Source organism: Pagrus major, chromosome 8 (genome assembly GCF_040436345.1).
Source record: "Pagrus major chromosome 8, Pma_NU_1.0".
NCBI classification, from domain to species: domain Eukaryota; kingdom Metazoa; phylum Chordata; class Actinopteri; order Spariformes; family Sparidae; genus Pagrus; species Pagrus major.
This window is the reverse complement of record NC_133222.1, coordinates 20,065,202-20,079,354: the sequence shown is the minus strand read 5'-3', so window position 1 is coordinate 20,079,354 and position 14,153 is coordinate 20,065,202. Positions and strand designations below refer to the sequence as shown.

General features: G+C 41.2%; 1 protein-coding gene across 4 annotated transcripts in view; it reads right to left on the bottom strand.

Annotated features, from left to right (window-relative positions):
* Positions 1-14,153, bottom strand: part of plekha7a (pleckstrin homology domain containing, family A member 7a) — a 151,572-nt gene that overhangs the window by 7,896 nt on the left and 129,523 nt on the right. For all 4 annotated transcript variants that reach the window (XM_073471314.1, XM_073471315.1, XM_073471316.1 and 1 more), the window contains 12 exons: positions 12,843-13,397; positions 11,468-12,023; positions 10,155-10,235; positions 7,416-7,469; positions 5,912-5,977; positions 3,765-3,845; positions 2,927-3,076; positions 2,256-2,357; positions 1,801-1,912; positions 1,281-1,411; positions 906-1,100; positions 702-798 (listed from right to left, as the gene is read on the bottom strand). In XM_073471314.1, coding sequence (XP_073327415.1) covers positions 702-798; positions 906-1,100; positions 1,281-1,411; positions 1,801-1,912; positions 2,256-2,357; positions 2,927-3,076; positions 3,765-3,845; positions 5,912-5,977; positions 7,416-7,469; positions 10,155-10,235; positions 11,468-12,023; positions 12,843-13,397 — 2,180 coding nt within the window. The remainder of the gene's footprint in view (positions 1-701; positions 799-905; positions 1,101-1,280; positions 1,412-1,800; positions 1,913-2,255; positions 2,358-2,926; positions 3,077-3,764; positions 3,846-5,911; positions 5,978-7,415; positions 7,470-10,154; positions 10,236-11,467; positions 12,024-12,842; positions 13,398-14,153) is intronic.

The following is a 14,153-nucleotide window of genomic DNA, read 5'->3' as shown; positions in this document are numbered from 1 at the left end:
AAGGTCACACAGTGAAAACACAGTGACAGAATAAAAAACTAAACATCTTATAACTGGTAAAAATGCAGAATGAATACTTCAGGTGAAACAAAATACACAAGGGTTTCCATTGTGAATGAGGAGTGAGGATTAATGTGCAATATATCAACGCTGAATATAAATGCCTCAACTTAATTGCTAAACATTTACACAATTACAACATTTACAACCTGAGATTTGTTTTATTTTATAAAGAAATGTCTCAAGATTTAGAAGAATTTTAATAAAGTTCCAGAGGATGATCCATCTCTTTGATATATTATGCTCCTCTTGTAGGTGACAATAAATTCTATTACTGAGGGATAATTTATTATCAGACAAGTACGACATTTTTCATGTTTTACTGATGAATCCTCTAGTCTGAATAGATTGGATTTCTAATAAAAATATGTGTCTTCCTGAACATAAATACACTTGTCAACTGCATATTCAAAGTTTCTAATGAATCTAATCAAAGCTTGCTAAGTATATTGTCCTCATACTTTTATCCTTAACAACAAAACCAAGTTTATTTCAATAGAAATAACTACCTGTTGCTCTGCTGTACCTCTTTGGAGTCTATACGTACAAAGACAGGATGATATTTGGCAGTATGGTGTGGTGTTATAAAGGTCTGTATCCTGTGTTAAATGTATGTATTTTACATGTAACTGTTCAGTTACCTTTGCTCTGGAAATACTGGTAGTCAACGTCAGACCCGGCGCTGTGGTGGCTTATTCCTGGCAGCTCTGGTTCACTCAGATATGACCGCAAATCAGTCTGACACCAGAAAGGGTTAGACAGAAAGACAGTATGTATACAGGCGATTAGTGCCTTTGCGATAAATATGGTAACAGATTTTTCTTAGGTCCTAAATGGCAGCATACCTTACAGTCTCCATTGACGACATACTGCCCGCTCTCCCTATCCCTCTTCCTCTCATCTGACTGGCGTTTCAGCCCACGCACCGATGTGTGGCGGATGACCGAGGCCTCTCTGGGTAGAGGAGGCACCACGGGGGGCGTCTCCTCGTAGTCGTAGAGGCGAGGCAGTGGTGGCCTCGGTGGGGCGGTGTCCTCTGCCTGGACGTTAACCAGGCAGAAAAGGATTTTAGAAGTACCATAAGTACTGCTATATAACTGATAACCCTTTTTTGGTGAAGGTTTTAACACCATCAGACTAAATCCAGCCTACAATTCCTGAAAATTAACATGAAGTATACTCTGCTCTGCATCATTTCGAAGCAGAAGAGGGACACTCACCCACTTTGGCACTGTGCTGTGAGGCAAAGTATGGGAGAGGATGGTGGGGATGGAGCTGCGAGGAGGAGGCTGGACCTCTGTGCTCAGAGAAGGCACTGCCAGGTCTGACACTGAAGGCACTAGTTTCCTCTCTGGAGGGGTGTGTGAACACAGAGAAATCAAATATTAGCAGGTATAAATGGATTTACAGTCAGAAAAATGGGGAATGTCTGACCACATTTTCACTAAGAATAGTAGGACAGACATTAGACACAGCTTTAAATAAATGCAGCCACAAGCTACACAATTGTCGTTTCCACTCATACTGTGACATCTGATCTTTAGAACAGAGCAGAACTCTAAACTAAGACAAGAATTATTAGTGTTGCCACAGAGAAAACATAATCCTACAAAAAATACTGTAATCTGACATGACTACAATATGTGAACAATACCAACTAACCTATATACAGTATTTAGTCAATGTGCAACTCTAACTGTATTTGCTGATAATATCTTCTGGGTTGCTGTGGTTCCCGACCTGGGTTCTGGACAGAGTCGATGGTGATCATGTAGTTTGCTTTGCTGGCACTCAGTCCCGCCATCACGTCCTCGATCCTCCACAGCTCGCGCTTCATCTCACCTTTCTCTTGCTACAGTTTGACATACAGATGTAAACACACATTTGACTCCACTTCTGGTTTTGTTTAACTTGGTTTTCACAGATTTGATCTTTCTATAAAAATTTCATCTGTGAATCGTTCTAAATTAAATGTTCTATCAATGAACTGAGGGGGGATTGTTTGACATTTTTATAAAAGAAAAAGATGCATGTAAGATTTTAAATTTTCTGAAAAAATGACACACAAACTAAATTCAAACAGATCAGAAACCATGGATACTGTATGCTAAAACCCAGCCTGTTGGAACAGGTAGATGTTTTAACTGAAACAGTCATGAGATGAATCTGCTCTGAGCTGCAGTTCCAGGTCTCACCTGAGGGGTGGCGTTGTGGTTCATGTGTGCCTGCAGCGCCATCCTCAACTGCTCCACAGATCTCTCCAGCCTGCTGTACTCCTCCCAGGCCAGTGCCATCTCCTGCGTTACACAAACACACAAAAAGTATTTCGTTAAATATACAGTAGTGCCTTAAAGGGACATTCCACCCCCAAATCATCCTCTTACTCTTGGTGATATTTATCCATCCAGACTGTAAATTTTGGAGATATCAGCTATAGAGATGTCTGCCCTCTCTCTGTGGAAAAACTCAACAGCAACATCCCCTTTCTTCTATGGTGGTCAGTGGGTGTAGTTATATATATATAAAGAAAATAGTTTCTACATGAAACTGCTCAAAACAAGGTCTGTGGATTATCTTGAGTAACCGGGTCATGATTTCTAGAAAGATACATTGCTGTTGAGTTTTTTCGAATGTATTTTTTTAGGCACTTTGAGCACCACAAGCTGAGTGCCATCTAGGTCCAATATATTCAAGAGAAGGCAATGACAACACACAAATATGCCCTTAAACATTTACACACATACATTTCCATTTTCTTGCATACATCTGTGTGATGTATACATTGTATATATATGCTCATTTTCAAAAAATATCTTTATAAATACACCAAACTCAACCACAGACAAATACACAAAAGCCTACATACGGTGGAGAGGCGTGATATTTGTGCCCTGATGGTGACCAGATCCTCCTGCAGCAGCCTCTGCTGATAGGCAATCTTTTGGGCGTGGGCTGGCTGCTCCTGGTACTGCTCCATCTGTTGGTGGGACAGATCCAGCACACTCTCCAGCTTGTCCTAAAAGAGTGTGGAGTCATGCAGCAGGAGGTCAACCAACGATACAAAGACCTGCTTCCCTTACAGAATGTTGCACTATTCAGCAGGTAGCATTCAAAGACGCCTCCAGAGGGCAGCATGTTTCTACAGTCGATCACGAGCCACCGTGAGATCTCATTCAACATCCTCTTATTTACTCACCTTGATGTATATGATGAGGCCTTCATTCAAGACCTTTATAATTTGTACTGAGTATTGTACTAAATTTTATTTTAAGTGTGTGCAGCCTGAATTTGGAGCCTTCAGTTTGGGTTGTATGTGTTTCCGTCCAGGTCTGTTAATCAGCCGTTCTAGCTTTGCCAGTCACGAAATTGTGAGTCAGAGTCAGAAACATCAATATCCTCGCCTCTCCTTCAAAAGAATTTCCTCTATGACTGTGAATGCTGAATCAAGAAAGAAATCCACCAGTGAAATCTGATTGTCCTGCTCTTCTCTTTGATAGCTGACTCACTGTCTGTTATCAAACTCCTCTGCAGCTCAACTAATAGCAGCAGTCTAAACGTTGTCCTTGAATGTGGCCACGTCATTCTAATATTTATTGTAATTGTCTAACATTTTCACCTGTTGACTCATCAGACTGACTAAGTACGGCTGACAGAATGAGAACATTTGATTGATTGAAAGCCTACATTTCTAGCAGAGCGTGTACCTTGTCTTCTTTCAGGGAGCTGATCCTCGCCTCCAGATCCTTGAGGATCTTGTCCTGCTCGCACAACCGACTTAACTTCACCTGCAGGGGGAGACACAGAGCTGAGTGAGCAGGGAGGTAGACAGAGCATTGTAGGAACCTGCACTCTCACAGATAAAGTGCGTTGACCTCTGGTAATTAAGTGGCCCATTTGCTTAATTACATCTTCCCCTTGTCTCTGCAGTTGTAGATAAATCCCTATGTGTACAAGAACCTGTATCTCTTTGTATAGTGATTCTGTTTGTATATGTGTTTATGTGCATATATATATATATATATATATATATATTTTATGTTTGAGTGCATATATGTAGTAGTGTTGGTAACATTTATATTCACAGCTCCCCTGGTCTTGTGCAGGTGTAATTACTATGAGCAAGCCCATTACACAAAGTGGGCTCGACCCACCTGTCACTTTTAATTACAGTGTCAGGAAGGCTCTGAGCTTTGTTAATTAATCCCCGATTACACTCTGCAAATTTCAAGGCAAAGGTTAGATCACTTTATCATCCTGAGGTAAAAGAACAACACAACTTTCATGTAGTACAGTTGTGACTGAACAGCTTGATATGAACAAAGTGCTTATCCATACACATTTTTATACACAACTCTAGTTTTTATATTCCATCAAATAAATTATTAATCCTGTTTTTGTCTCCACGGTGATGTTGTTGTTGGATCTGATCAAATATTCATCGCAGACAACGCTCTCATAAATTGTTTAAACTGTTGTGTATGAAGCTGATACTGAGGAATACTTTCACAGGGGCTATAAGGCTGTCTGAAAAAAAACCATAGGGAATTGTTTGGATTATCAAACTGAAAGAGTTGTGGCATTTACGTGTTTACACTCTCTGTGTTCTGGTTGACCCTCGAAGCTGAAGTGTGATAGTGCAGCACCTCTTCCCACACATTTTCCAAAACATCCATATTTTGTTTTGCTTTAATTACCCTTACATTTCTCCCAATTGAACCATAGCAATCAGCGCCGCTCCCTAAAACACACTGAAATGTCATGTTAATGTTTGGAGTGGAACAAAACAGAACAAGACAGAACTCAGAGAGTAAAACTGAACTAGGCTGAACAATCCTGTACATTTGTTATTTTAATGATAGCAAACATATACAGTCTTGGGGATCACTACTGCATATATGAAAAAGTAGTATAATGCCTTTTGTGGCTCCATAGGAAGCTGCATGAAATTTGATAATTGCATTGTGGGTGATGTAGGCACCATGCTTTGCAAGGACGTCCACTGGTCTAGCATTGTACTCCTCTTATACTGTTGGACTCATTATGGTCAGTTTAAAAAAAAATGATCAGAATCGATTTAGCAGAACCAGAGATATCCTCATTTTTATTACACGCATTCATCTTCTTTTTTATAACCTGGCACCTAAATTACCCACAACTTAGCCACTGAGTGACGTCACAGGAGGCAGTTTATCAGATTGCATGCAGCTTCTCTGGAGTCACAAAAGGCTTTACACTACTTTTTTCACATATGCAATAGAACTCCCAAAGACCTGTAAATACATTTTAATGTGTAAAATTGGTTGAGTTACCCTTTAAATTGCACATGGGTATGTCTTTGCCTCAAATGACATGAAAATAAGAAATGTATTGGCTACATTTGCCAGAATTTTTACATTTCATTTCAAGGAAGTACAGAAAATGGAATACACTAAGGTGTGTTTACAGTACTACTGCATACGTGAAAAAAGTAGTATAAAGCCTTTTGTGGCTCCAGAGGAAGCTGCATGTAATCTGATAAACTGCATCCAGTGATGCCAATAATAAAAAAAAATAACATCGGATATCTGCTGCACAGATTTTGATCTTTTTTTTTCTTTCCATAATGAGTCCAACAGTGTTGCAGGAGTCCAATGCTAGAGCAGTAGACTGCTTTTCAACACATGGCGCCCACAATGCATCAGCCACTGAGTGACATTACTGGAGGCAATTTATCAGATTACATGCAGCTTCCTCTGCAGCTACAAAAGGCTTTATACTACTTTTTTCAACATGAACAGTAGTACTCCCCAAGACCTGCAAACACACTTTAATGTGTAAAATTGGTGAAGTCATCCTTTAAGCTTGTACTTACATCCACATCACTTTCTGCAACCTTCACAGGTTTCCCTGAATCCTTCAGTGTCTGACTTCCAGCTACCTAGAGATGCAAAATAAACATTTCCAATTATTAGTTGTTCGGCAAAGTACAGTGACTGACGTGTGATACAGTGACGCCGAAATAAGGAGCTACAGAACACAGAGACCAGCTACAAACTACAGTATCACGAGGCTGAGACAGACTATCTGTGACACATTCTCCTGGCCTCATGTACATGACAATGTGAGTGAGTTTTGGCACACAAAATCAGCTCTTGCCATGAAAAACACAATGGCTATGGACACTTTGAAGCCCTGCACAAACTGACTTATCAATAAAAACTGTGAAAAAAAGAAAAGCAGTGTTTTTTTGAGAACAGGAAAATATGAGTTTTAGGAACACACCCTGAACTGCTGAGTTCAGGTGCTAACTGAAATTAACTGGGGTTACTGACAGGGTTCAGGGTTAAAACGCTCTTCTAGTTTGAAAAACATTAAAACAGTGCACATTTGCAATTCTAACAATGATATAATCACAAAATTTCACTGATGACAGCTCTTTACCGGTTTGGAAATGATTAGTTTAGGAGTACATGTACTCCTTTTTGGAATTAAGTAGAGACATGACACAGCTGAGTCCTGTGTTATTGTCAAGGAGGTGCAGCGTTTCAGAGACGATGGTAGAAGCAGCTGGCTTTTCAACCACCGGGCCACAGCCACAGCCAACAACACATGCACTGCCGAGCCATCCCATGCCCACTTTTCAGCAGCATTGTCACCATCACCACATGGGAGAGGGGGTGGACAGCTCAAAGGTCACATGGAGATAAGACATTTGATGCCATTCAAGCCGTGAATGCGGTGCTGTAAGCAATGGGATGGTCTTTCTAGAACAAAGACTCTCTAAACACACACACTCACATACAGACTACACACATGCATCCCTACTCTGAACACATGCACGAGCATAAATGCACAGACACACTACATACAACATTAGATCTCTTTGTATAGTACATATACTGGATACAGATACACACACACACACACACACACACACACACATACATACAGCTTACGTTCATTAGAGGCCTGAGAGGCCCAGCAGTGCAGTGCAGTAGTAAACTGTGAACTGCGAGGATCAGGGGCTCTAGAGCTCTGATCTGGGAGTCAAAATCACAAAGACACAGAGCCGCAGTCACAAAATGGCGGCTGCTTTCGTGAGATGCTTCTAAAACCACACATTTCAGAGTCTAATGGGGATATCTTGTCTCACAAAGATGCCAAAACAACTCTACTGAAGTGTGCAGTCTAATGTTTCGGCTCAACAGTTGGGCCCGAGTGTTAGAAGTGGTTGTCAGTAGGAAACACCCAGTGTGTTAGTTTGAGCTAGAGACAGTTCAAATCAGAAAAGGCACAGCAGAAATAGAACACTTGAATTCAAGCAGAAGTTAAAATGACAAATAGAGATCGGGGGATAAACTCTGTGCATATCTCACCTTTAGGTCCAGATACTCCAAGTCCTTCTTCAGCTGCATATAGGTGTCATCAGCCTACAGGGTGAAAACATGTGAGTGTGGATTATTGATTTGTGTCAACAGGAATTCAATAATTCACAATCAGGGTCACCTGAACCTGACAAAGCTCCGCTGACAGTTCATTAGTGGGATGTAGTGACATGTATGTGCCGAATTGCTGTTATGTGTGTGTACCAACATGCATCACAACTGACACACTCACACATACAGTAAAAGTCATTCATTTATCTTCTCAGAGACGATCCTACTGCAGCAAACAACACACCAGCACAGACCAGATCCATCAAAAGCTGCAGATACTGAAACATCGCTGAATTCAGCTTTAATTCAGTTTTAATTCAGCGCATATCACTCAACAGACGGTTGAGGTACGGCCGGAAATGACAGATTCACGAATCAGAAGACCAAACTGTCCAACACATCCACAGCCAGACGATTAGCCAAAGCATGGGATGGCTTTGTGGACATTGAAAAGTTAGCAGCACAACATGCTATGGATAGTGTCACTAGAAGCACGATATGAAAACTGACCAGCCAAGAACAGCACATGGAAAAAGAGGCAGATGGATCTATGACGGCTGCAAGGCCATCGTTCACAGATTAACCATGCCTGACGTCACACCACGAGAGCACAAGAGCTGTTGGGTAGAGGTTGCCACTGACATAGTGAGAGCTGACTGATGCTGCCGCTGTTATAACTTTTATGTTTTGGTTAGTCTTTTTTCACATTTAGATATACAGTATATTTACAGTTGGGGACAACCAAGTACAGGATCAACCCGGAGTTAGAGGTTTGGCCTAAGAGTGTGTCTAGATGTGGATGTCTTCGTGGCTTGGACCTGAACAGCTGGATATCATGACAGAAGAAGACTGTTTTATTCAGTAAGCTGATTTACCAAGACACTTTATTTTGCTTTCCCTGTCTCCCTTTTCAAACATCATCAGAGCCATAATGGAACCCAGATAGCAAAATTGTTGTGGGCCAGCTCTGGCCCACACCAGACAGGTTGATCCGGCCCACATACCGCGTGGAATGAGGGCACTTCTGTTTGCCAGATCTGAACCACAAGCCGCCACATGTCAGCTAAGAGCAAACCGAATAAACCGGAACTGGCCCAAATCTGGACCACAGTTCATTTCTATTCTGGTGGGATGGATTTGATCATAAGTCATCATCATAAGTGCCATCATTCCACGCGGTAAGAGAGCCAGATGAATATCTCTGGTAAAATTTTGCTATCTGGAGTGACTGATTTAAAGAATTTTTCAGAAAAGGTTTGACACTAAGGCTGTTTTTAATTCTCGTCCAATATTCATATATATTCAATTTACACAAGTGTTCCTAATCTGAGATCATCAGGCACCTAGTCTATGGTTGCTGAATGATCAGGATCTCAAATTGGACATGGTTACGTATAAAAAAGTCACATACAGCATATTTTGAAATATCTCCTATCTCCTGCTCTGTCAGCATGACAACCTGACCTGGCACTGGCACTAGAGAAAGTTACAGGAGGTTTAATGACTAGGATAACTCACCGCAAATGTAATATAAAACAAAATCAAAGAGTTGGATGAATGAAAATCCATCACCTGGGAATGGGGAATGTCTATAAATCATCATAGAAAGTCATTCAAATAGTTGCTGAGATATTTCACTCTAGACCAAAGTGAAGGACAGACAATTGACAGACAGACAAACAGACAACGGCATCCAAAGAGCCATGAATAATGTACAAGAATATTTACATTTCTGAATGAGCAAATGAAAATTGATAACACAAATTAAAATAACTAAACGTAAATCTGATTTAGGCGTAATGCAGCCCTGCAATATGTTTAGTGGCAACCTCTACCAGCCCATGGTAAAATGAGGGGTGGACAGGCAGGCGTGCCGCGGGGGGGCCCCCACCTGGGTGTTGAAAGAGCCCAGGGGAGCTGAGAGACCCACATGTCCGAGTTGGGACACAGGTGAAGGGACGGAGCTGAGGAGGGGGCTGTTGCTAGTGTTGGTACAAGTGAGGAGGTGGTTGTGGGGGTTCAGCTCGTTGGGACCGTTGAGCCGCTGCAGCTGGGCTAACGTGTGCTGACGTGCGGTGGCCATCTTGGCCCGATGCCGGCGCAGCTGAATGAGGAACAGGGTGAGCTCCTCGGGCTGTCAGCACCACAGGACATTACATCTGGCATCAAAACTGACCATACCAAACTTCAGTGAAACTTCTAATGTTTTTTTAAAAAAGTAGCCTTGCATTCACAGTGCTAGTGGCCACTTTGGCTGATGGACAAATATAACAAGCAGAACAGCAGTTAAATTTAGGAGTATTAATGGTGTTGAAACAAAAGGCAGGACTCACAGCAACACGCTATTCATGACAGGAAATGTCTTCCAAATGTTCAGCTACAGCCAAATGGCTCATGCCAACAAAAGGCTAATCAAGATTTGGTCTATATTTTGTTGTAGCGCAGAATGAATGCACTTCTGGTGACTGATTTCTTAAGTGTCTGGCGAGGAGAACACATTGTAAGAAACATAATACTTGACTAGAAGCAGACTGTGAGAGAGAATTGTACATCACTTTCAAAATAGGCCTCTTAAGCCTTCAGATTATATGATTAAATCCATGCCCTAATGTTATGTTTTTTGAAATATCAATATTTGCAATACACAGAAGTATATTTTGTTTTCATTCGAAGACATACCGTTTTGCCATGAAGGCTGGGTGCACTGACTGTGTGCGTGATGTAACCAGATGGCATTGACCGTCTGTCAATAGTAGCAGCCTGACAACACACAATGAAAACATTTTATATACACTGTTTGGAGTGTGAACACATGTTTAAAGTAAACATGTTTAAAATAAACATGTGTTTAGAGCAATTACAGAGTAAAGACGGTCCCACCTTACATAATAATTAAAAATGGTGAAAAATCTGCTATCGCAACATAAAATGGAAAGTTTCATATCACCACAGGCTACAATTTTTGTTTCAGAGGATAAACTATTTAAATGAGCTTGATAACAAAGTGTATGTAGTGTATTCTTTCTTATCACTTGGCAAAATGAAACTGCTTGTGGGAGAGTGAATTTACATATTTGTGTTAAAAAAGCGATAAGTAAATACTGATGGAGTTGCTCATTTTTATCAGTTTGCATTAATGTGACAAATGTTTTCATCCACACATACAATATATCTATCATTCAGTATATAGTAATAATTATATGTATACAGTCCCAATATAGTTTACAGTTAATAGTTTCTTTTTGACTGATTGCTGACACAGTTGAGGTAATTTAACAGTCTCAGTGCCTTCAGGATATGTCTGCCATTGTACCCCAAGGCACTAAAACAATTATCCTGTTCAGTGGAGCACAGTACTAACATCAGCCCCCCACTGTCAAGATGACTGACATTGTTCTGGATGAGAAACTGTTCTATTTAATATGTTGCACTTGACAGTGGAAAAAAAAAAACATTAATGGTCCAATCTTTCGATGAGCACAAACAACAGGCAGGATGGAGTCAGTTTCATGCAATCTATACAGTGACAACAGGAAATAATCTGTTGTCATCCATATGACATTAAATCTGTCATCTGTCTACGTTTGTCCTAAACTCATTTCTTGTATTATTACTTAAATATTCTGGGGACACTCGAATATTTATCATTGGATTGAGCTCTGAGGAGCTACTGTCAAAGTTTGGGTTTACTGTAATTTTAAATCACCTTGAATAACAGTGTTAGATAACTGTCTGAAATTCCCTTGATTGAGAAATGTCTCATTTGCCCAGTGAAATAGTAGAATTGTGTATGGACACTTTTCAGTGCACAGTAAGTCCAGTAAGATCTTTTTCATCTCCCCTCTGGTATGAAGCCTTACAGACTAAGCGTGGATAGTAAAACTCACGATGCATTACAACATTACCCAATAAAATATAATTATAGGTTGCAGTTTGTGTTGTTTGCAACAAAAGTGAAATTATGGTTCTGCTTCTGTTAGACCTTATTTTACCTTGAGCAGCTGAGATTTGGTCCTGCGGGGGGAAACAACGAAGGGGATGTCGACCACTGACCTATCGCCCACAGGCCTGACTGTCACACGTTCAGCTGGCGTGTGTGGCCTCCGTGTGGGCGACAGGGTTCTGCTGCTGCCAGGTGGAGGCCCGGGTGGAGGGATGTCTGCAGATGAAGGTGGTACCGACACACAGCGGGGTGGCCCTTCAGACCTGGGTGCTGAAGAGGAAGGAGGCACAGTGGATGGAGGGCGGGGGCCGAATGGGTACTCCGGGGCAGGGGTGTAGAGAGGCGCCGTGGGGCTGCCATGGCGGAACTGGTGGCGCTGCTGCCACTCATACAGCTGCCAGACGGTGTTGGACCCTGGGCCAACCTGCTCAGGGGTGAGGCGGAAGTGGCTGAGGCGGTCCTGGGCATACTTGTACTCGCCAAGTCGGCCGGTTGGGGGGCTCTGACGAGGAGTTCTTGGCAGGGTCTGATATGCATCCATTGTTGTGAACTTGTGCTGGGTTGGTGGTGTGCGACGAGGGAGGGTGTTCTCTCTGGAAGGCGGGCTGTGGAATGGGAACACAAAAGGATGTTTTTACGGCAGCGAAGACACATGATATCTATATAAGATTCATCTGATCTTACCTTGACTTATACTTAATGACTGAATAAGAAAACAAGAAGATTATACTATACATTGAATTTCTGTCGTAAACAACAATTAATCAAAATATTATGGAAATCCCAAAACAGCAAAGTGTGATATCCAAAGTGCAGGAGCTGTAATTTTGGTAAAATATGTCACAAATGAAGCACGGTGTGAATGTAGTTTTGTGGTGCTACAGAAATGCTCTGGCTTACAAACTTTATTCTCCAAACATCGGTTAAGGGAACATGCTTGTTTGGTACAGACCCTAGGAAAAATAATATAATCATTTTTATATTTTTTTGACTAAAAAAGAATGCAAAAATTACCAAAGACTAAAATCCTGACTGATGTCGCAATCCCAATTCCTGTTAAAATAATCGTAAAATGATTTCATTTGCACATCCTTGAGTCCTACATATATTTGAATCAGAGTTCACAAACTAAACATTGCATTTGAGGGAACTCTAAACTGTACTGATACAGTACACATTGGAGCGGTCATTAACTTATTAAACAAGGATTTTCTCTTTTATTTAGTTGACCTGATGTGGTGTCCATCTACCCTGTGTGTATGCTGCATAGCTGGTTTAAAATCAGGCTACAAAACTTAATGCTTAAGCATAAAATACATAAAGATGTTTTAACAATATGTTTATGATCATGTGCAATTCTATAAAATAAAACAATAAATAATAATCTTTATTTTCATGATAGATTACATGTGACATTGACCTACCCTTTGTGTTCAGCCTTCTGCACTTGAACCCACTGCTCCACTTGCTCCAGAGTACTCCTCCTCTGCACCTGCTTGTGTGTGTCAGCAGGGGGCGGCGCTGGGGCCCTCTGGTATGTCCCTGCTGCGATCCCGTTGGGCTCCAGAATGGGGCTGGGTGTGGAGACGAGGCCGTTCCGCGTGCAAACGCTGGAGGGCAGTGTAGAGGCGGCTCGTGAAGGTGCCCGAGATGGAACCCTGGACACGGGCGCTGAGGCCGACATGTGGTCTAACTGTGGGAGGGCAGAGGGTGCAGGGTTGGAGGGGAGGGATGTGTGTGTGTCCATTTCCAGGGTCGTACTTCCTATGGGGAGATCCAACATGGTGGTGGCAGGAGATTCTTTGTGGAAGCTGCAGCGTTCGTCTGCGTCACGGTGTATGGGCTCCAGGAGAACCTCGTGGATGATGGGTCTTGTGGTCTCAGAGTCTGGGGTCTTGGTCTTGTGGTGGTTTATGTGGTTTGTCTGTGGGACTGCATGCTGCTGCAACATGTTGAGCTTATCTAACTTGTCAGATGGTCTGCAGAGAGTAGAGATTACATGAAAAGCCTGGATGAATGTTGGCCCCCAAACTAATTTAAAAGGATAATCAATCTGTTTCTCCCTTGAACTGAAAGGTACACTACGTAGTTTTGGGGAAGATATTCTATATCCTCATTGACTGATTTTTTTGTTTTTTTTATGCCTAAACAAACTAAATAAACAAACTGTCTTCGTTTGCATGACTGAATTAACTGAATAAACAAACTGACCTTAAAGGACAACACAATTGTAACACACATATTGTTTCACTTTGTTTGTATTTGGCAGACCCTGCCACCTTTCTAGCTTCAAACAGTGTTCTTGGGAACCTATTTTCCTCTGAGAACAGCTTGTTTATTCAGTAATGGAAAAAAATAAGTATATCTGAGTTTGTATTATTACCTCATCAATATTGTAAATATTAAAATTCTGTGTTCAAATTTTTTCTCCAAAACTACATACTGCCCCTTTAAAATTCACACAAAGTTTCACAAATTGGGATATGTGTCTGCTGTGTCTGTTGATTTAATGGATGGGACAAACTGAGTAATTGAATTAATGGCCTGAATAAAATGTCTGTAAATGAAAGACTTTGTGTGATCAATACCCTTAACCATTATTTCATTTCATTGCTCTAAATGTTTTTTAATTATTATTTGGTTTCAATAAAAAAGATTTAATCAATGATGAAGATGATTTGATGGATTTAATTTTGTTTGGATCCTGTTGTGTCCTTTTACAGCGACGGTAATGA